Source organism: Camelina sativa, chromosome 18, assembly GCF_000633955.1.
Source record: "Camelina sativa cultivar DH55 chromosome 18, Cs, whole genome shotgun sequence".
Lineage (NCBI taxonomy): Eukaryota > Viridiplantae > Streptophyta > Magnoliopsida > Brassicales > Brassicaceae > Camelina > Camelina sativa.
Window position 1 is genome coordinate 12,820,069 of NC_025702.1, and position 23,524 is coordinate 12,843,592.

A 23,524-nucleotide genomic window follows, 5' to 3' on the forward strand; every position below is an offset into this window, starting at 1 on the left:
ATTTTTTTTTTTTTTTTTTTTTTTTTTTTTTTTTATTATCATACACCAAAACCAATCTCTCTCTCATTTGTAAATACTAAATATATATGCCTTGATTCCTTATAGAAAATAAAATAAAACTTGCATATATTTCCGGTCGCCACATACCATCTATCGCTTTCTTTCGACATGATCAAAATCAAATTAACTCAAATAAATTTGTAATGATTTTGGAAAATTTTAAAAATTATTTTAAGGAAATTCTATAATATTTAAATATTTTTAGAAAATACTACATTTATATATAATTAATTATTAATAATGTAAAGAGTTAACTAAGGAAATAAACGGTAAAGAGTTAATAGAAAGAAATTATAAAAATTACTAAAATATATATTTAGTTGTATTTGCTTTAAAGATGGTTAAACTATAACATTACTTCTTCTTTTTTGACAAAATAGAACATTAATTTAAAAGTTAAATACATGTTTTTTTTATAATTTCAGACAAACTAACATTTTTATGTTCTTTTGTTTACATGAAAATACACTAATTAGAGAACACATGTTAAAAAAAGTTAAAATACATGAAAAACACACAAACTAGATAAATGTTTGAATTAAATTGATGAAACATATATAATGTACAAAACACACACTTAACAGCCAATATTTAAGAAAATAATTTGTTTTTTCCAAAAAAAATCTAAACAGTTGCTTGTGTAGCTTACGACGGGTACTAAGTATATAAAAAATAAAGATCGATCATGCCTATTAGTTTCAACAATTTAGATATTTTACCTTTTCAATTTTAGATATTTTACTATTTCAATCTATTAATTATTGTATTATCAAGAGAAAATCCTAAATTATACATATACTAGCTATTAAGGATTATATTCCTTTTTAATTGTTATTTTTTAGTTCAATGTATTTGGATTTTTTTTCTGTCTATGAAACGATTGATTCTTTTATAAGATTTTACATGTGTATTCAACATATGATGATTCCAAGACCAAAGTTTTTTAGGCTAAATATTTAATAACTTGAAGAAATTTAGTGACAACCAATAAAATGAATTAGTCGGACATTTTTTACTTCATTTTTTATTTATACTTTATTCGTGATTACATGGAAACTCTAATAACAATAAAAAAGTGAATGAGTAAATAAAAATCATAATAATGATACAAACTGGTAAAACAAATTAATTCCAATAAAGTGAAATAATTTTTTCTTATTTTTTTTGAAATTATAAAAAGTGAAGTTATTTATCTCTAATAAAGCTCTCTCCTCTATAGATATAATAACATACAGTCAAAAGAAAAAATAACTCACATACCTATCATCTACATATATTATGCATTTATTCACCGCTTTAGTCTTCCACAAGCTTTTTTTTTTATTTCCATTTGAAATTGTTTTTGTTGTTTATATATATAAAAATTTTATCAAAATTTCATGCTACACATTTAGTAATGTGAATAGAGATAATATTATATTCTAATATTAAAAGAAGATATTGTATATTTGATTTTATAAATATTTTAAGAAAATAAATGAAAAAATTAGAATTAGAATTTATTTTGAACACCGTAGAGCTGACAACAAATAATTTTTTTTAGCTCTCATATTTTCATGGGGTAAGAGTTAACACCAAACCACTAATACTCAAATTTACAATATTAATTAAAATAGCGTGGTGGATAAAATAATAAATAATAAGGTTAAAAAAATGAGAAAATGAAAATATAAATTTCTCTATCTAAAAAAGCGAACAACAAGATTTTCTCTCTCTCCCAAAGCCTATCTCTCTCCTCTCTATATAAGTAAACGTCTAGCATCTGATGTAAAACGTATAAACTCTTTTACTCTCGCAGCCGCCACACGCCCCGCCGCCTCTTTTTTTGCCCGGTCCGCCGCGCTCTTTTTTCTTCAGTCCGCCACGTTCTTTTTTTTTTTTGTTTTTTTTTGTTTATACAGATCAGAAAAGATCGTGATTCCTTTGTCTCACTTTTTTCTTTCTGAATAGACAAAAAAAAAAAAAAAACCAAATCTGTTAACCTGATCATTCACTGTTGATTCCTTGAGAGAAAAAAAAAAATGGCGGCAGCTTCGTCTAGCTCCGTTCTTCACCTCCGAACCAACCAACAATTGTTATCACTCCGATCTCTGAAAAACTCCACCGTCCCTGCATCTCAATTGGCCGTCGCGCCAGGTGTCGGCCGTAGAAGGACGTGTACGACAGCGCGATGCTCTGTGAAGAAATCGTTGGCGACGAAGACGACGACGACGACTCCTGAGAGTCCTTTCCTAGGGACTCGTGTGAGGAGATCCGGATCCGAGACGCTTCAGTTCTGGAGATCGGATGGTCCTGGACGGTCTGCAAAGCTTCGAACGGTGGTTAAGTCGTCATTTTCCGGTGTTCCGGAGAAGCCTCTCGGTCTTTATGATCCTTCTTATGATAAAGACTCTTGTGGTGTCGGTTTTGTAGCAGAGTTGTCCGGCGAGACCAGCCGCAAAACGGTACTACTCGTTCTCCTCTTCATCATACATGTATAATTTAATCGCTCATGTGTGTGTGTGATGTGATCAGTGACATGGTTTTTGATTTTGAAAATTTCAGGTGACTGATTCGTTGGAGATGTTGATACGGATGACTCACAGAGGTGCTTGTGGTTGTGAGAGCAACACTGGTGACGGCGCTGGGATTCTTGTTGGTCTGCCTCACGATTTCTATGCTGAGGTTTGTTTTTTATTTTTATTCTCCATGCAAACAGATTTTGAATCGGTTGGTAAAATATGAAAAAGATCTGACAAGATCTGAACCGTTGTAAATCTTATTTTATTTTTTTGTGGTAATGTTTTCAGAGTAGTTATTATTGGTTCTGTTTGGTAATTAAAAGTGAATTGATGTGTTTTTTTGTCTATCAGGCTGCGACAGAGCTAGGCTTTGTGCTTCCTCCTGCTGGAGAGTATGCTGTTGGTATGTTCTTCTTGCCAACCTCTGAAAGCCGGAGAGAAGAAAGCAGAAATGTTTTCACTAAGGTTCGTTTGACCCTTTTTTTTTCTGAATAAATTTCACTAAGATTGTTTTCTTAATATTTTTTCTTTGTTGTGAATGATTTGTGAAATTTACATGGATTTTGATGGAGAAGAGTTTTTTTTTTTTTTTTCGTGTAGGTTGCTGAATCACTTGGTCATTCAGTACTTGGATGGAGATCAGTGCCTACTGATAATTCCGGGTTGGGAAAGTCAGCTTTGCAGACTGAACCAATTATTGAGCAAGTTTTCCTGACTCCAACTACTAATTCTAAAGCTGACTTTGAGCAACAGGTAATTTTTTTTGCATTTACATTTTATACATTGACATCTAATATTTATTACTCTGGGAGATGATGTTAATGATACTCTTATATGGGACAGATGTATATTCTTCGAAGAGTATCTATGGTTGCTATTCGAGCTGCGTTGAACCTTGAACACGGTGCAATGAAGGACTTTTACATTTGTTCTTTATCTTCTAGGTATTTAGCTATTTGATGAAGAATTGTATTTTTTTTTTCTTAAAGGAATGAGATTTTTTAATCTAATGGATTGTTTTTATTGTGGTGATTTAGGACTGTTGTTTACAAAGGACAACTAAAGCCTGATCAACTGAAGGATTATTACTACGCGGATCTTGGGAGTGAAAGGTTTACGAGCTACATGGCCCTGGTAAATAATTTTTCTATTCACAATCTCTTTTTTTATGCTGACTCCATGCTCCACCAAACAGCATGTGAACCAACGGGGTAACCGAGGAGATGCGAGGTTGAGGGGAATGACTTCTGAGAGGCATTGAAGTTTGAATGATCTCTTAAGTTCCTCCAAACCCTCTTGATAAGTATTTTAAATTTGGATGCTGGTGAGTTGGTAACGTCAAGTGAGTCCAGAAACTCGTTTGCCTTGATATGTATCATTAGTTATCTTAGGGTTGAGTAATCACAATCTAAGATTTTGTTGGTAAAGGTAGTTAGCACAATTCAGCAACATTAGAAACTTGCTCCCAACTATAATGCTGTTGAAGTATTGTCTAAGACCACGTGGTAAAGTTTTCAGTTGCATACATACACATTTTCATATATTTAATAACTTAATGATTGACTATACTCGGTTAAATGTTATTGATGGTTTAGGTTCACTCTCGGTTCTCTACCAATACATTTCCCAGCTGGGATCGTGCTCAGCCTATGCGCGTTTTGGGACACAATGGGGAAATCAATACTCTCAGGGGAAACGTGAACTGGTATGTTGTCAGAAATATAATACATTAAGCTTTCATGTAATTTAAGTAACCTGTTTGGTTCATTTTTAATTAGTGCATCCTCTAATGATTTCTGAGTTTATATTCCTCACAGGATGAGGGCACGTGAGGGTCTTCTGAAGTGCAAGGAACTTGGATTATCAAAGAAGGAGTTGAAGAAGCTTCTGCCTATTGTGGATGTTAGCTCTTCTGACTCAGGTAACTTTTAATGTCAATTGTATGCCTGTACGATGTTCAACTAAATATGGAACAGAGGTTTGCTTAGATATTATGGACCTGTGACACGTTTATGTATTAACCTTGCTAGGTGCTTTTGATGGTGTTCTTGAGCTGCTTGTCCGAGCTGGCAGAAGTCTTCCTGAAGCTGTTATGATGATGATCCCTGAAGCATGGCAGAATGACAAAAACATAGATCCAAGCAGGAAATCGTTTTATGAATACTTATCTGCGCTAATGGAGCCATGGGATGGACCTGCTCTCATATCATGTAAGTTTTATTCCTGAGTTATGCACAAACTTCCCAACCCATTTCTTTATATGTGGTCTTGAAATTTTGATGTAACTCTCCATTGGATGTCTTGCAGTTACTGATGGTCGCTACTTGGGTGCCACATTGGACCGTAATGGACTTCGTCCTGGTAGGTTCTACATAACCCACAGTGGAAGGGTTATCATGGCTAGTGAAGTCGGGGTAGTTGATGTACCACCTGAAGATGTGATGAGGAAAGGAAGACTTAACCCGGGTATGATGCTTCTTGTTGATTTCGAGAAGCATATTGTTGTTGATGACGATGCCTTGAAGCAGCAGTATTCAATGGCAAGACCCTATGGTGAGTGGCTTCAAAGGCAAAAGATTGAACTTAAAGACATCATTGCCTCAGTTCCAGAGGCTGAACGGATTGCTCCTTCAATTTCTGGTGTTGCAACGGTAAGCCTGTCGCTAAAGAATCCCATTTCCTCTAATCGAGTGTACTCTCAGTCATCTTTACAATGGTTAGTTGACTTTTTGCTTTGAAACTTAGGCCTCAAATGATGATGACTCAATGGAGAGCATGGGAATTCATGGTTTATTGTCTCCACTTAAGGCCTTTGGGTATGTTTGTTTTCATACTTGTTAATGTGTATTGCTCTGTTTTTCTTTGAAATTGGCCTCACGCTTCCTTATGACCTATACATGCAGTTATACAGTTGAGGCGTTAGAAATGCTTCTGCTTCCGATGGCTAAAGATGGCTCTGAAGCACTTGGTTCTATGGGAAATGATACCCCTTTAGCTGTTATGTCAAACCGAGAGAAACTATGCTTTGAGTATTTCAAGCAAATGTTCGCTCAAGTGACAAATCCTCCCATCGATCCTATTCGTGAGAAGATTGTTACTTCGATGGAGTGCATGATAGGTCCAGAAGGTGATCTTACTGAAACAACTGAAGAACAATGTCACCGTCTCTCCCTAAAAGGCCCTCTTTTGAAAATCGATGAGATGGAAGCAATCAAGAAAATGAATTACAGAGGCTGGCGGACTAAAGTTCTTGATACAACTTATCCTAAAGAACGAGGTACAAGAGGGTTAGAGGAGACCTTGGACCGAATTTGTGATGAAGCTAATGAAGCGATCAAGGAGGGCTACACATTACTGGTTTTGTCTGATCGAGGTAATTATTTGGCATCCTTAGATCTGTAAGCGTATTTTAACTTTGACCACTTTTACCATGTTCTTACTTTTTAAAAAAAAAATGTTTTCACATTTTATAGCTTTCTCTGCAACGCGTGTCGCTGTGAGCTCTCTTTTGGCTGTTGGTGCTGTTCATCATCATCTGGTTAAGACACTTGCGCGCACTCAAGTTGGTTTGGTAGTGGAGTCTGCTGAACCACGTGAAGTTCATCATTTCTGCACTCTTGTCGGATTCGGGGCAGATGCTATTTGCCCATATTTGGCGGTAGAGGCCGTTTACAGATTACAAGTTGACGGCAAGATACCACCAAAATCTAACGGAGAATTCCATTCTAAAGAAGAGCTGGTCAAGAAGTATTACAAGGCAAGTAACTATGGAATGATGAAAGTTCTTGCCAAAATGGGAATTTCAACTCTGGCCTCATACAAGGGTGCTCAGATATTTGAAGCTCTTGGACTTTCATCTGAAGTTATTCAGAAATGTTTTGCGGGCACACCAAGCAGAGTGGAAGGAGCGACGTTTGAGATGCTTGCACGAGATGGTCTTCAATTGCATGAGATGGCTTTTCCAGCCCGTGGCTATGCACCTGGAAGTGCAGAAGCCTCGGCACTTCTCAATCCAGGAAACTATCATTGGAGGAAGAACGGAGAGATTCATCTCAACGATCCACTTGCGATTGCAAAATTGCAAGAAGCTGCACGGACCAACAGTGTAGCTGCCTACAAAGAATATTCGAAACGCATCAACGAATTGAATAAGCAGAGTAATTTGCGCGGACTCATGAAGTTCAAAGATCTAGATGTAACAATTCCACTAGATGAAGTTGAGCCTGCAAGTGAAATTGTTAAGCGGTTTTGTACTGGCGCTATGAGTTATGGATCAATATCATTGGAGGCGCATACAACTCTAGCCATGGCCATGAACAAGCTTGGAGGAAAATCAAATACAGGTAAATTTTGTTTTCTGAATGGTTTTTGTATTTTTTCTGTTCTTTTTGACAAAGAATACTAAGACGTTATTTTATGTTCTGGTTAAGGTGAGGGAGGGGAACTGCCATCCCGTATGGAGCCCCTTGCAGATGGTTCAAGGAACCCTAAAAGAAGCTCCATCAAACAAATTGCTAGTGGGAGATTTGGAGTTTCAAGCTACTATCTTACAAATGCTGATGAGCTGCAAATAAAGATGGCTCAGGTGATTTAAAATTTGGCTTTGCATAAAGTTTTCTCATTCTTATACCTTTTTCACGGCTTTGGGTTTCTACAGTCTACGGTCCCTATGATTTTTTTGCTCATAGCAGATAATGCTTTTTTCACAAAGTATTTATAGGTGCCTCGTCAAAAGTTTTTTGAATGTTATCCTAATATTGGTCTATGTTTCTAACTAGTGTCTCTAATGCCATATAGGGTGCCAAACCTGGTGAAGGTGGGGAGCTACCAGGCCACAAGGTTATAGGAGACATTGCTATCACCAGAAACTCCACCGCTGGTGTAGGGCTAATCAGTCCACCTCCTCATCATGACATCTACTCTATCGAGGATCTTGCCCAGCTAATTCACGATCTTAAGGTACCCATATGTCTTTTTAAATCTTGTTTAGCCATTTCTAATCGTCATCCTTCCATTTAGTGTAACATTTGTTTCTCCTATCTCGTGTAGAATGCCAATCCTGGGGCCCGTATTAGTGTTAAACTTGTATCTGAAGCTGGTGTAGGAGTTATTGCTAGCGGTGTGGTGAAAGGCCATGCTGACCATGTTCTGATAGCAGGTCATGATGGAGGTACTGGTGCATCTCGCTGGACCGGTATTAAAAACGCTGGTCTTCCGTGGGAACTTGGTCTAGCTGAGACACACCAAACTCTTGTTGCTAATGACCTTCGCGGCCGTACTGTTCTTCAGACTGATGGTCAGTTGAAAACTGGCAGAGACGTTGCAATTGCAGCGCTTCTTGGTGCTGAAGAGTTCGGTTTCAGTACTGCACCCCTTATTACACTTGGGTGTATCATGATGAGAAAGTGCCACAAGAACACATGCCCTGTGGGAATTGCTACTCAAGATCCAGTTCTCCGTGAAAAATTTGCTGGGGAGCCTGAACATGTTATTAACTTCTTCTTTATGCTTGCTGAGGAAGTTAGGGAGATCATGGCTGGACTTGGTTTCAGAACTGTCACTGAGATGATTGGTCGTGCAGATATGCTTGAACTTGACAGGGAAGTTGTCAAGAACAATGATAAGTTGGAGAACATTGATCTCTCTCTTTTGCTCAGACCTGCTGCTGAGATTCGTCCTGGGGCTGCTCAGTACTGTGTCCAGAAACAAGATCACGGCTTAGACATGGCTCTGGATCAAGAGCTGATTGCTTTGTCAAAATCTGCTCTGGAGAAAGCTCTTCCGGTGTACATTGAGACTCCTATCTGCAACGTTAACCGCGCTGTTGGGACAATGTTGAGCCATGAGGTAACCAAACGTTACCACTTGGCGGGGCTTCCAAAGGATACGATTCATATTAAGTTCACAGGAAGTGCTGGTCAGAGTCTTGGAGCTTTCTTGTGTCCAGGAATCATGTTAGAACTTGAGGGCGATAGCAACGACTATGTTGGAAAAGGTCTCTCCGGAGGTAAAGTTGTTGTCTACCCTCCAAAAGGAAGCAGCTTTGATCCAAAGGAAAATATTGTTATTGGTAATGTAGCACTTTACGGGGCCACTAGTGGTGAAGCATATTTCAATGGGATGGCTGCTGAAAGGTTCTCTGTTCGTAATTCTGGTGCTAAAGCTGTTGTCGAAGGTGTTGGTGATCATGGCTGTGAATACATGACTGGTGGTACTGTTGTGGTGCTTGGAAAAACTGGTAGAAACTTTGCTGCGGGTATGAGTGGTGGTATTGCTTATGTCCTTGATGTGGACGGAAAGTTTCACACCAGATGCAATCCTGAACTAGTTGATCTGGATAAAGTGGAAGATGAGGAGGACAAAATGACACTCAAAATGATGATCCAGCAACATCAACGACACACCAACAGCCAACTTGCTCAAGACGTTCTTGCAGACTTTGAGAATTTGCTACCAAAGTTTATCAAGGTTTTCCCAAGAGATTACAAACGTGTTTTGTCAGCCATGAAACATGAAGAGGTATCCAAGCAAGCAATAGAGCGTGCTTCTGAGGAAGCTGATGAGATTGAAGAAAAAGAACTTGAGGAGAAAGACGCCTTTGTTGAGCTGAAGAACATGGCAGCTGCTTCTTCTAAAGAGGAGATGTCAGGAAATGGAGTGGCAGCTGAAGCTCCGAAGAAACCTTCTAAGGTAGATGATGCTGTTAAACACCGTGGTTTCATTGCTTATGAGCGTGAAGGAGTTAAGTACAGAGATCCCAATGTTCGTCTTAATGACTGGAACGAAGTCATGGAAGAATCAAAACCTGGACCGCTCCTTACAACTCAGTCTGCACGATGCATGGATTGTGGAACTCCATTCTGCCACCAGGTAAATATCTGTTAGCCTCTCTTTTTTTCCTTTCTAAGTTGTCTTCTTGCAGCTTATATTTTAGTTTTTTTTTTTTTTGGTAAGGTTATATTTTAGTAATTTATGCGCATGGTTTCTTTTTAAAAAAGCTTATTGTATTTGCTTTTTTTTTTACCTGATTTGGGCTAAGACATCTAGTAACTAAATTTCCTTATCATGGTAATTTGGTATTCAAATTATATGTAAACGCAAACTTTTTTTTAAAAGGAAAATGCAATTTGGCATTTCATGAATGGATGCTCAACATTTTTTGTTTTTGATAAATTTACAGGAGACCTCTGGATGCCCTCTTGGTAACAAGATTCCTGAATTCAATGAACTTGTTTATCAGAACAGATGGCAAGAAGCCTTGAATCGTCTACTTGAGACAAACAACTTCCCGGAATTTACTGGGCGGGTTTGCCCTGCACCATGTGAAGGTTCTTGCGTTCTTGGAATAATCGAGAATCCTGTTTCCATCAAAAGCATTGAATGTTCTATTATAGATAAAGCTTTTGAGGAAGGATGGATGATACCAAGACCTCCTCTCAAGAGAACAGGGTATACTTCTTGAGTGTATTATCTTACCAAACACTTATATGAGTATAGATTTACATACTTCTGCATATTGATTTACAGGAAAAAAGTAGCTATTATCGGAAGTGGACCGGCTGGATTGGCTGCTGCTGACCAGCTGAACAAAATGGGCCACTTAGTAACAGTGTATGAGCGCTCAGACAGAATTGGTGGGCTTATGATGTATGGAGTCCCAAACATGAAGACGGACAAAATTGACATAGTTCAACGGCGAGTTGATCTTATGACCAAAGAAGGTATTAACTTTGTGGTCAATGCAAATATTGGAAAAGACCCGTCTTACTCACTTGATATGCTTAAGGAAGAGAATGATGCAATTGTTCTTGCTGTTGGTTCCACTAAACCAAGGTACTTTTCTTTTTAGAGATTTGAAATTCCTATTTGTATGACCAGAAATATAAACAGATTATAATCTAACTGAGACATTTGTTGGGTATCAATTTTGCAGAGATCTTCCAGTGCCTGGTCGTGATCTATCTGGTGTTCACTTTGCCATGGAGTTTCTTCATGCAAACACCAAAAGCTTGCTTGACAGTAATCTTGAGGATGGCAATTACATTTCTGTAAAGGGAAAAAAGGTTGTTGTAATTGGTGGGGGTGATACTGGCACAGATTGTATTGGAACATCTATCCGCCATGGATGCAGCAACATTGTAAACCTAGAGCTTCTTCCTCAGCCACCTGCTACGAGAGCTCCTGGAAATCCTTGGCCACAGGTTTGTTTCAGATCTTCTACACTCTGAATCATTTTAGCAACGTTTTCAAAGGTTAGAAAACTTGTGAGCAAGTATGTAATGAGCTTCCTTGTATTGTTTATGACTACAGTGGCCTCGTGTATTCCGTATTGACTACGGACATCAAGAAGCTGCCACCAAATTCGGAAAAGATCCTAGAACTTATGAGGTCTTAACCAAACGGTTCATTGGAGATGACAATGGAAACGTGAAAGGGCTTGAAATTGTGAGAGTGAGTTGGGAGAAGGATGAAACCGGGAGGTTCCAATTCAAGGAGATCGAAGGTTCCGAGGAAATAATTGAAGCGGACCTCGTTTTCTTGGCCATGGGATTCCTTGGACCTGAGCCGGTAAGTGTTTCTCATTGTTTGACCTTCTTCTTCTACATTGTGATAATGATTGTAAACCAATGGGTTGCTTTATTTTTTGTTCTTACAGACATTGGCAGAGAAGCTAGGAGTCGAATGCGACAACAGGTCGAACTTTAAGGCAGAGTATGGCCGGTTCTCAACAACCGTGGAAGGTGTATTTGCAGCAGGAGATTGTCGTAGAGGCCAGTCTCTGGTTGTTTGGGCCATCTCAGAAGGACGTCAAGCTGCATCTCAGGTCGACAAATTCCTCAGCAAAAACGATGATGACGAAGACGCCAAGCTACGGCAAGGACTTAACCAAATGAAGCACAATATCAGTAGCTGAGGAGGTAAAGAAGCCTTACTCATCTGAAGCAAAAGTCGAGAGGAGAGACCACGGATTTTTTTGCTCTCATAAAGACGACTTATGGCAGAGATGATGATGAAGGGAGAAAGAGTTGCAGAGGAAGCAAACAAACCGAATTTGATGGTTTAGAAGAGAAGGAAAAGCTTAGGTTGTTTTTGTTTATTATCGTCCATAAAAGTAATAATGATTTCTAAGTACATTATTTTCTTAGTAGGATTTTTTTTCAGTAGCTTTGTTTTGGTAAAGCTTTTTGAACTGAAGGCCTTTTGGTTTTATTCTCTACGGCTGTTTCTGAGTTTGAATTTTAAGGAATGGTAATGCATAGTTCCTTTTTCTTGCTTTTGCTCTCTTTATTTTCATTTCGTGTTACATATTATGGTGTGGATACTGTAAAAAAAAGTATGCAACTAAACACTAGCAAGCTTAATTTAACACAGCTGAGGTTTAGAAAACTATCAAGATACGTAAATACAAAAAGTGAAAACTTTATAAGTTAATGGTCTATAAATCTTCAGTTGTATCTCATCTTCGACAAAAGACAATCCCAGAAAGAGAGAACCAAAAAAAAGTGTAATTAAAAATAAAAAAAAAAACAAATTGAGGAGTGAAGCGGTGAAAACCAGAGAAAAAGGTGGCTCCTTTTTGTTTATAGAGATGCGTTTGCAGTGACTCTTCTTTGATTTGTAGGGCTTCTCTACTCAGATTTCGAGTTGGGTGTGTCTGAATCTCGTTGAAGTTTTCATCTTTATTAGAATTTTTCCGATTTGGGGAGAAATGGATGATTGGTATCAGCTTGCACAGTCTGTAATCATAGGTTTGATCTTCGCTTACCTTCTCGCTAAACTAATCTCTATCCTCGTCGCGTTTAAAGGCGAGAATCTCTCACTCACTCGCGACCACACGACTGAATCGGAGTATGAGAGCTTGCGCAAGGTCGAATCTTTAACCGGGATTAGCGGCGAGACAGAGTCTCTTGTGGCGGAGCAAGGTAGCTTGAGAGGTGATGATGAAGACGACGAAGATGATGACGATTGGGAAGGTGTTCAAAGTACAGAACTTGATGAGGCATTTAGTGCTGCTACGGCTTTTGTCGCTGCTGCTGCATCTGACAGGCTTTCTCAGAAAGTATCTAATGAGTTGCAGCTTCAGCTTTATGGATTCTATAAGATTGCTACTGAAGGACCTTGTACTGCTCCTCAACCATCTGCTCTCAAAATGACTGCTCGTGCCAAGTGGTTTGTCTCACTCTCACACTCTGATTTACGACTGTGAACTTGATTGCTTGATCATGTTCTCTTGTGATGTACTGATGTTTCATTATCTATCTTGATGTCAACAAGTTCGTATCTTGCATTGCCTAAGTGTCTAAAAGGATTGCTTTTGTTGTTGTATTGATTGGTTATCTGATTTTTGTGTCTTGACTTTGATTTCTTTATCATGTTTTACTTGTGATGTATTGATGATTCTTTATTGTGTATGTATCTGTCACTGAGTGGTAATTTATGGGTTAGGCTGCAGATTTGGTCATAGAAGTGTTTTTTGAATGACTGAGACCTGTTTTTTTTAGGCAAGCATGGAAGAAATTGGGTGCTATGCCTCCTGAAGAAGCAATGGAGAAGTATATCGATCTTGTTACTCAATTGTATCCCGCTTGGGTAGAAGGTGGCTCGGTTAGTTTGTCTTTACCCTTTTGTTACATTTCTTCAGACTGTTTGTGAATGATCTGTTTCATTTCTTGAATATCTATCTTGATTTCCTGGCTTGTTCTGCTTTGTTGTGGAATGTTAGAAAAAAAGAAATCGGAGTGGTGATGCTGCTGCAGGACCAATGGGACCGGTGTTTAGCTCATTGGTGTACGAAGAGGAATCCGAAAATGAGTTGTAAGGTTTCTAAGTGATTAGTTACAAATTTCTGATATCTTTGAACTTTTATTTCCGTAAAGAGCATTTTCTCCCGAGCTCTCTATATGATTAGAGACTAGATCAGAGGAGGACTGTATATATCATAATACTCACCTTAGGTAGTTCAAAGAATCATGTGTTAGTTTTAATCATAGTCGAAGCTCTAGTCATTCTTGCGTCTTTTACTCTATTGTCTTTTATGTTCCAGGAAGATTGACGCCATACACGGCTTTGCTAGAGAAGGAGAAGTCGAGAATCTATTGAAGTGCTTAGAAAATGGCATACCTGTAAATGCAAGAGGTTAGTCTCTCTATTTATATCATTTTCACAAATGTTTAGATTTGCTTTGGAAGTTTTACGGTAACTCCATCCTTGAATTATGTCAGATAGTGAAGGTCGAACACCGCTGCATTGGGCTATAGACCGTGGCCATCTGAACGTTGCTAAGGCTTTAATTGATCAGAATGCTGATGTAAATGCTAAAGTAAATAAACCCCTAAACCATTTCTTTCTTTCAAAAATACAGTTCTGTGTGATGTGTTTTAAAGTTGACAAAACGTTTTTGTAGGACAATGAAGGCCAAACATCTCTACACTACGCTGTTGTCTGCGAAAGAGAAGAAATCGCCGAGTTCTTAGTGAAGCAGAAAGCTGATACAACCATTAAAGATGACGAAGGAAACTCGCCTCTTGATCTCTGTGAATCAGAGTGGCCTTGGATGCGAGAGAAGAGAGATAATTCCAATTAAAATGTGTCAAATCAATGTCTCAAAAACTAGATGCTTTGTTTGTATCTTTTACCTTTTCTTATGAATCTTTGCTTCCTCCTGAATCAATGTTTTGACAAAACAAGTACAACAACACACATTAAACACAAGTAACTAAGTTTTTAATTGGTTACTATATTATAAGTTATAACACACAGAGGAGAAGAGATCATCATCATAGCCCAATAATAAAGAAAGCTGTTTTGTATGACAGCAATGCTAAAAAGTTTAAAATGATGGGTTCGTGGCCCTTCTCTGATATTTTTTTTCCCAGCTATCTTAATCATTATGAATTTTCATATCTGGAAAATTATTTTTTGTTGATTACTTCTCAAATTTAGTATTTTTCTTATATGAATAAATGTATTATTTTTGTACCTTTGGAAGCCGAAAAAGGGCAGAAAGAAACAACCAAAAAACAATCTGGACCGTTGATGTCAGGAAATCGAAAAGATGAGAATATTTGAAGGTGGGGGTTCAGATTAGGACCACCCAACACGCGATGTACGACATTATCTCTCCAGATATTACAAAATTCTTTTGCCTACTTACCAAAAAAAATATATTAGTTTCTTTTATTTTTTATTTTATATATTGGTAGTTTCCTATATGTTTTATTATTTATTTTAAAATTAGGATACACTGAACAATCCCTAAATATACGATTGGAAACTAATTTTCAAATTTAGAAAATTTACATAATTATCAAAAAAAGAGATTTATACACTTTTTTTATATTTGATAGTTTAGAAAAAAATATTTAATATATATATATTTAATATGATACACCTAACAAACCCTAAATCTTAGATTGAGATTTTTTTAAAATATTTATAAGGGGAAATTAAGGGGAGGTATTGGTTTAGGATTTAGAAAGAATTTTAATGACTTTAAAAGTTAGGTAAAATATGTTGTGTTGTGGATTTATAAAAAGTTATCTAAAATCTTGATAAATCTAGTGTTATTAGACTAAGAGTTTTATAAAATCATTAAAATTTTTATGTTATTCAAGTAAAACAAAAGAATCTTGGATTGTTAATGAATTCAAATTTTATGTTATTGGTTTAGGATTTTATATCATTTCTTTCATAACAAAAGTCATGAAAACTCTTTCATCAAATAGAATGATTTTACAAGATTAGAAAAAACAAATTATCAAGATTTTAAAAAACTTCTTAAACAATCTCTTAGAATCTTTCATTTTTAACTTTTAATTTTCTATGATTCTAACAATCAGCAAGAACATAAAATCATTAAACCTAAACCAATACCTCCCATAATTTTACAAAAATTAAAAGATTAATATAATTATGAAAAGAAAAAAGAAGATTTACATAATAAATAATTGTTTTTCAAAAATGTTTAATATAATAATAATACATCTTCACATCTTATTATTCTTTTCTTCTCTCTCTCTCTTACCTTTTTCGCTGGAACTGTTTTTTTTTCCTTCTCTTCCTTCCTTTCTCTCTCTCTCTTTTTCTCTCTCTTCCGTCTCTGGGCTTCTAGGGTTTGTCCTCACAGTCTTCGATTTGCCGCTTTATCCGATCACCGCCGCCGAGATTTTAGGTAAAAAATCCTTCTTCCTTCACTTCATCTATTCAACTTTCTCCTAAAAGATCCCATCTTCGGATTCATTACTTCCCAATTCGCGTTTTTTGATTCGATCTCGATTTCATTTAGTCGTTAAATTTTTTTTTTTTTAAGTTCGTTTCGTTTCGATTTGTTCATTGTGTTTTTGTTAGGATTTTGAACTCGTTCGTATCTGGGATTAAGCAGCTTCTAGATTTTTATTGATTTATTTTGTTCTCAAGTTGATTTGGTCTTTGTTAGTAAAACTCAGTTGATTTCTTTGCATATTCGATTTCGTGCTCGGATCTGTTGTTTTTGCTGTTTCAATCGAGTTTTGTAGTCTTTTAACTCTGGGCATAGCTCTTCTTTGTAGTTTGATTGATCCATGACGTTTTTGTTTGTTTAGTTTAGGCGTCGGCGATAGTGATTTAGGCAGTTTTGGGTTTTTTGATTCGAGATTGTAGCGAGTCTCTTGTTGTTTTTGGGAATTATGTATGATGAGAAGGAAGTTATTTTCAGTTTTAGCTAATTCCGTTGTGTTGGTTTGCAGATAAAAACATATATGTCAATGGAGGTTACCCAGTTGCTCATTAATGCTCAGTCGATTGATGGAACTGTACGTAAGCACGCTGAAGAAAGTCTCAAACAGTTTCAAGAGCAAAACCTTGCGGGTTTCTTGTTGTCTCTTGCTGGAGAGCTTGCGAATGATGAGAAGCCTGTTGATAGCAGGAAATTAGCCGGTTTAGTCCTAAAAAATGCTCTTGATGCTAAGGAACAACACAGGAAGTATGAGCTTGTTCAGAGATGGTTGGCTCTAGACATGTCAACAAAGTCCCAGATCAGAGCTTTCTTGTTGAAGACACTTTCGTCCCCTGTACCCGATGTTCGCTCAACTGCATCTCAGGTCATCGCCAAGGTTGCAGGTATTGAGTTGCCGCAGAAGCAGTGGCCTGAGCTCATAGTATCTCTTCTCTCCAATATTCACCAGTTACCAGCTCATGTCAAGCAAGCCACTTTGGAGACTCTTGGATACCTTTGTGAGGAAGTGTCACCTGACGTTGTCGAACAGGAGCATGTAAATAAGATACTCACGGCTGTTGTTCAGGGTATGAATGCTGCTGAAGGTAATAATGATGTTAGACTTGCTGCAACCCGTGCTTTATACATGGCTCTGGGATTCGCTCAAGCAAATTTCAACAATGACATGGAGCGTGATTATATCATGAGAGTTGTGTGTGAAGCAACCCTGTCCCCTGAGGTGAAAATTAGGCAGGCGGCTTTTGAGTGTTTGGTATCTATTGCTTCCACATACTATGAAAAGTTGGCGCATTATATTCAAGATATATTCAACATCACAGCTAAGGCTGTAAGAGAAGATGACGAGTCTGTTGCTCTACAGGCAATTGAATTCTGGAGTTCCATTTGTGACGAAGAGATTGACATCTTAGAAGAATATGGTGGTGAGTTCGCTGGGGATTCTGATGTTCCATGCTTTTATTTTACTAAGCAGGCTCTCCCTGGGCTTGTGCCTCTACTGCTGGAAACTCTTCTTAAGCAAGAAGAAGATCAAGATTTGGATGAAGGGGCTTGGAATATTGCAATGGCAGGTGGGACATGCCTCGGTTTGGTTGCTAAGGCAGTTGGTGATGACATTGTACCACATGTCATGCCGTTTATTGAAGAGAAAATATCAAAGCCTGACTGGAGAGAGCGGGAAGCTGCAACCTATGCTTTCGGTTCCATTTTGGAAGGCCCTTCGGCAGATAGGTTGATGGCGATTGTTAACGCAGCGTTAACATTTATGCTCAATGCTCTAACAAATGACCCAAGCAACCATGTGAAAGACACAACTGCATGGACCCTTGGTCGGATATTTGAGTTCCTTCATGGTTCAACAATCGAGACACCAATAATTACCCAGGCAAACTGCCAGCAGATTATCACAGTACTGATCCAGACCATGAAGGATGCGCCCAATGTTGCCGAGAAGGCTTGTGGGGCTCTATACTTCCTTGCTCAAGGCTATGAGGATATCGGCCCCAATTCTCCATTAACACCCTACTTCCAGGAAATTATTCAGTCACTTCTTTCTGTTGCACACAGAGAGGATGCAACTGAATCACGCTTGCGGACTGCAGCTTATGAGGCGTTGAATGAAGTTGTCAGGTGTTCGACTGATGAAACGTCGACCATGGTTCTGCAATTAGTACCTGTGATAATGTTGGAGCTTCACAATACTTTGGAAGGGGAAAAACTTTCAATGGACGAGAGGGAGAAGCAAAACGAGCTGCAGGGACTTCTATGTGGATGCTTGCAGGTCATCATACAGAAATTGGGATCTGAACCAACCAAGTATATGTTCATGCAGTCTGCAGACCAAATGATGGGACTTTTCCTGAGGGTGTTTGGCTGTAGAAGTGCAACTGCACATGAGGAAGCCATGCTTGCCATTGGCGCTCTTGCTTATGCAGCAGGTCCTGATTTCGCCAAATACATGCCTGAGTTTTACAAGTACCTAGAAATGGGTCTTCAAAACTTTGAAGAATACCAAGTGTGTGCTGTTACTGTGGGTGTTGTTGGAGATATCTGCAGAGCATTGGAGGACAAGGTTTTACCTTATTGCGACGGGATTATGACGCAGCTTCTGAAAGATTTGTCGAGCAACCAGTTGCACCGATCTGTGAAACCACCGATATTTTCCTGTTTTGGTGACATAGCACTTGCCATCGGTGAGGATTTTGAGAAGTACCTGAGGTATTCAATGCCGATGCTTCAGAGCGCCGCAGAATTATCTGCTCACTCATCTGGAGCTGATGATGAAATGACGGAGTACACAAACTCATTGAGAAACGGGATCCTTGAGGCTTATTCAGGAATATTTCAAGGTTTCAAGAATTCTCCCAAAACCCAGCTCCTGATTCCTTTTGCACCCCATATCCTCCAATTTTTGGACAGTATATACATGGAGAAAGACATGTAAGTTTTTTTCAACCCAACTGAATTATATATTAGTGCTAAGCTGGTAACAGTTTTTTAATTTTGTGATAAATGTTGTGTGACAGGGACGAGGTGGTGATGAAGACAGCGATTGGGGTCTTAGGAGATTTAGCGGATACACTAGGGAGTCATGTGGGTGGTTTGATACAACAGTCAGTGTCAAGTAAAGAGTTCTTAAACGAATGTTTGTCTTCTGACGACCACACAATTAAAGAAGCAGCTGAATGGGCGAAGCATGCCATTACCCGTGCCATTTCTGTTTGAAGGCTCTTCTTTGCCTTATAAGAAAGAAAAAAAGAAATTTCTTTTGCTTTTTTAGTAAAGTCTGCATGCATCTCTGGGTGGGTTGAGTCGGTCGGGGAGGGGTAGAGCTGCAACAGCCGAGTCACATCAGCATCATCAACATCATCAGTTTCATTTGCATCATCAGCATTACTGGGGGGTCAGTCAGGGAATCATTGAGTCGAGGATGGGGGAATGATGAGTTTTGGGTAAATAATGAAACTGGAGGAGTCGCGGGTGAAACTTAACCGGTAAGGAAAGCCCTGGGAGTAGAAAGAACAGGAGGAGTTGTGGTCGTTTTCTGGTGGTTTTGGGGACAAAGTATTACCAAAAAAAGGTTTCATCGAACATCATAATACATTCAGCAAAATTGTTTTTCTTTTTCTCTCATATGTTCGTTCTTCAACCCCTTGAGGAGGGAAGGTCTCATGTTTTTATCAAGTGGGGGCATTATTAGAGGACAATCCCTTGATTTTTTTTTCTTCTTTTCTTTATTATTTGGTTAGTTGCAGTCTTTGCATCCATTTTGTTTTTTGGGGGTTTGTATGTTTGATTAAAGCATTATTTACATTTTATTTTTATATGAAAAAAGTTTCACATGTCTATATCTTCCCTTGCTATATGCAGTTTAGGGGTTTTGCATACACACTGTTTTTGTTTATATATACATTGTCACATACAGGAACGTTATATTATATGGTGTCATGTCTTAGGGTCTTCAAGAAGAGGTCCACATATATTTGAATACAATGAACTGTTTTCAATCTTTTAGATTCCATCATTTGATTGGCTCGAACTATATGGGAAAGGTCACATGCTAATAGGAGAAAAATGTCCTGCCTTACTCTGCTTCCAAAGAGTCAAGTTAAGAAGAAGAAATCACGCTGCTTTGAAAAGTTTATGATACCTCAATTTTGATTGTTTGTATTAAGATTTTACGTTTCAAATGATCCTTTTATGTTTAGTCGTTCTAAACAAAGGCCAAACGCAACATATAAATCAGTGTTCGAAACAAACTAAACCATTCAAGTTATAGTTTAGATTTTATGTTTTGTATGTTAGATTCGATATTGTTTAAAGTTGTTTCTGAAGTCTTGAACTCTTATTATAATGTCAAAGTCATTACACAAATCTTCTTCTAAATCTTTAGAGTATATTTTTACTTCATTGCGATGACATACTCATCAAGATCTCTATTCTATCTTCCATATACAAAAACAAAAACAAAGAAAAAGATAGATAATAGCTAAACATCCAAGAGAAATAGGTCACGCCACTCACTTGAAAAAAAAAGATCGGTGGTAATTAGAAAAAGGTCTTTTCTATTGTCAAAAAGACTGTCCAGCAGTGCACACAAGAAAAAAGAAAATGAGAAAGATACATTTCTGTCGTCCGCGACGATTTTTTTCATATTCATATAGTATCATTTACGGCGTGAATACTTTATGTTGAGACTTTAAACTCCATACCACCGAAAGATACACGATATGACTTATGGGAGTCGTCAGCTGGAAACTGCCAAAATATGTGAAAGATCTTTGACGGTCCATATCTCCCGAAAATGCTTTACCAAAAGAAACAATACTATCAATAAATCCATGAACATTTTGTGGGAAAAATGAGCTCCAATTTTTATGTTAAGGTTCTGTTTATAGAATTATAACTACTCTTAATTATGAGGTGGAGTGTGTATATTAACACGAAGGAAATATTAAAGAAAACTAGTGAAAACTGTGAAATTATTAGTTTTATATTTAAACTTTAGACGTACATTTTCGTCGTCTTTTCAGAGTAGTCGACGACATTGGACAACAAACATACATTATTTCCCAATAAAACACATTTAGTGGTTCATTAGTTTAGTTATTAATCACTCTTTTTAAACGCAACATATAATTGCCGACACATTGATTTTGTTTTCCTACTCATGTTTTCCCTTTATTCCCATTTCTTTGTTAATTCATGCATATTCTTAAACTACCTTTATACATAATATGTGTGGCTTCGGACGGAAGGGTTATTGTGTATTTGTACATGTGTTAATTAGCCTGTTAGGTAAAGACTATAATAGTCCCAAACTCCCAACGATTTTGTTTACGCAATTTACTAGTTTTGTTGTATGTGTGTAGTCTATAATAGTTTAAGAAGGGATGATTTATTTAAGATAAGGATAACTAAATCAAAATAATAAGAGAGTGGTAAATGTAGATTATAAAACTTCTTCATGAATCGATCCAAATTTTGAATATGATGGTGTCTATAAAATTTTGTTAGGAATGAAAGACCATATGTTCTATAATTGTGAGTTTATTTTTAGGGTAAATGCTCTTGGATTATCTGAGATGTAGTAGAATTATGGGATTTATCATTGAGGTCATAAATATTATGAGAAACGATGTTTATTAGTATAAAATAAGATTTTGGGGGATAGTGGTCTCTCACTGTAATGGGTCACTTAAAAAGGTGCACTTCCTTCTCTGATGCATTTGCAGGCCACTCGCTATGTCTGTCTCAATCTTAGTTGACTTCTTATAAAGTTGTTGAAGGCCGCAATGGAAGGATTAGTTCCACTATTTCTCTTTATTTCTGTCAAATTATTTAGTGTTTGGTACCACGGCTTTTTAAATCTGCCCTAACCATCTTTTGTTGACTTCCTAATTATTTACCTAAATCCACTTGTGACAAGTTGTGTTTACCATGTTGGTTTAAGCAAGTAACTTTTTTTTACTAATTTAGTCTACATATGCATCTGTATTATGCTTATCATCCATGTTCAAGTATTTAAATGTATCAGTGTATTCAATAGAAAACCCAAAAATATCAGTCACGAAAAGGTTTTACAAATTATTAAACCATTCATAGTGTTTTCTTTTTTTTTTGCTAAATAAATTCATAGTGTTTTCAAGTTTGGGTATTTGTAGGGTCTTTGTCTGAAAAGCATGTACCCTTGATACAAAACTTCACTTTCGTTTTGATGCATTAACAGCATTAAAACTAACAATAATTACGTACGAGTTTGGTATGATTCCATCTTGCTTTTCGATAATGGACCCAATTATCTTAGCAGAATTCAATTTCCAATAAAACTTTGCGTCGATAAGTAGACTTATGATCACACGTGGTGCACTCATCGAATACATTACAGCTGTGTGGGAAAAAGTAGTGAAAACAATGGGCTTAAAAGTTAAATCATGTAGATAAAAATTTAATCATGTAACCAAATGAAACTTTTTATTTGACAAAATATTGGTTTTGACTAAAACAGCACTAATTAGAAATACGAACTATCATAGAGAGTGTTTAAAGAACCCGGTTTGATTAGCAGCAACAACCGATTTGAATATGGTATAAGGAAAACAATTTTAGAAGAAAATAATAATAAGAGGGAATGATTTGAAAATTTCTAAGTAAAATAAAACCTACATGTAAATAACTTTGACCGATATATATATATATATATATATATATATATATAAGATCAAAGTAAAACAATACTAGTATCATAATACGTGAAAGTAATACCTATAACTGAAATGTTAAGACGAGTGGTAAACTTAGTTGGAAGCTAAGATGAACCAATAAAATTTGGTCCTAGTAGTATATATGGATGGTCAAGACAGGAACTTCCACTTAAGTTAATGAATTAGGTCACTTTTCTTGCATTAAACAAAACTATTTTTTCAATTATGAATTTGAACCACATGAATAACCTTATCGATCGGATGGCTTGGCTTGGATTCAACTTCAACACAATTAGTAATTTTTTGGCCTCCCTTAATTCTTGGTTACAAGATCATATCTAGTGTGTATAAAATTTCAAACGGCATTAATTGATACTGTAGTTGGCCAAATAATTTAAATCTTGCACCCTAGAAGGTTGAAATTTTTTGTGTTAGCAAATATTTAAAGAAATTTCCAATGTGTTTAAACTTTTAAGCCATCTCCATATTTCAGGTATGCCTAGCAAAATAGATTTGTAATTCAAATGGTTAGCTCCATATATAAGTTATAAGAAGATATCTCGGTATTCATAAAATGTTAAGATGATCATATAAATATGTTGATGTTGTGATGTAATATCTAAGACCGTCTAATTAACATAATCATAAGATATAAAAATTATAGTATATATTTTGAAATTTGAACAATGTCATGCGAAAAAGTGTACGGTAATTAGCTATACGTTTTTTGTCCACAAGCATAATTAGAGAGGTAAACCGTAAGCTTTAAGTGTTCCTTTCTGGGAGATGTAACACGATCAACAGTTGAGTTGACTTTTTTTATCAACTTTTTCTAGGGTTTGTGGGTTCATTGCGTTAACCCAATATCTTCTTATTCATCTCATTATTCTCTCTTTTTTTTTTTCATGCTACTATCATCACCATTTTGATGTTAGCCTCACCACTGATTTAAACTTCTTTATAAAAAAATGAGATAAAAACAAATTATTGATATTCACGTGATATTCTTATTTTAAAAAGGTTAGTTTGATAAGGGCTTTACATGTTTT

General features: G+C 36.8%; 3 protein-coding genes across 6 annotated transcripts; all 3 read left to right on the forward strand.

Moving 5' to 3' along the window:
* Nucleotides 1,807–11,836, forward strand: LOC104761363 (glutamate synthase 1 [NADH], chloroplastic-like). 4 transcript variants are annotated; one of them, XM_010484437.2, is made up of 21 exons: nucleotides 1,807–2,504; nucleotides 2,605–2,724; nucleotides 2,913–3,026; nucleotides 3,162–3,314; nucleotides 3,405–3,505; nucleotides 3,599–3,695; nucleotides 4,157–4,266; nucleotides 4,379–4,482; nucleotides 4,592–4,771; nucleotides 4,869–5,212; nucleotides 5,307–5,377; nucleotides 5,465–5,934; nucleotides 6,035–6,904; nucleotides 6,992–7,146; nucleotides 7,359–7,520; nucleotides 7,611–9,431; nucleotides 9,742–10,010; nucleotides 10,089–10,394; nucleotides 10,495–10,762; nucleotides 10,872–11,129; nucleotides 11,218–11,836. In XM_010484437.2, exons 1-21 carry the CDS (start codon nucleotides 2,082–2,084, stop codon nucleotides 11,473–11,475), a joined length of 6,654 nt encoding a protein of 2,217 aa, XP_010482739.1. In that variant the 5' UTR covers nucleotides 1,807–2,081; the 3' UTR covers nucleotides 11,476–11,836. The 4 variants fall into 4 exon arrangements, with proteins under 4 accessions (XP_010482739.1, XP_010482741.1, XP_010482743.1 ...); XM_010484439.1 differs by lacking the exons at nucleotides 1,807–2,504; nucleotides 2,605–2,724; nucleotides 2,913–3,026; nucleotides 3,162–3,314 and adding an exon at nucleotides 3,757–3,885 and having other exon boundaries at nucleotides 3,599–3,673; XM_010484441.2 differs by lacking the exons at nucleotides 1,807–2,504; nucleotides 2,605–2,724; nucleotides 2,913–3,026; ... (1 more) ...; nucleotides 3,405–3,505; nucleotides 3,599–3,695 and adding an exon at nucleotides 3,837–3,903.
* Nucleotides 12,024–14,248, forward strand: LOC104761364 (acyl-CoA-binding domain-containing protein 1). Its single transcript, XM_010484442.2, has 6 exons — nucleotides 12,024–12,731; nucleotides 13,064–13,166; nucleotides 13,285–13,376; nucleotides 13,606–13,697; nucleotides 13,784–13,881; nucleotides 13,966–14,248. Exons 1-6 carry the CDS (start codon nucleotides 12,271–12,273, stop codon nucleotides 14,143–14,145), a joined length of 1,026 nt encoding a protein of 341 aa, XP_010482744.1. The 5' UTR covers nucleotides 12,024–12,270; the 3' UTR covers nucleotides 14,146–14,248.
* Nucleotides 15,585–19,780, forward strand: LOC104761365 (importin subunit beta-1). Its single transcript, XM_010484444.1, has 3 exons — nucleotides 15,585–15,732; nucleotides 16,286–18,711; nucleotides 18,798–19,780. Exons 2-3 carry the CDS (start codon nucleotides 16,298–16,300, stop codon nucleotides 18,994–18,996), a joined length of 2,613 nt encoding a protein of 870 aa, XP_010482746.1. The 5' UTR covers nucleotides 15,585–15,732; nucleotides 16,286–16,297; the 3' UTR covers nucleotides 18,997–19,780.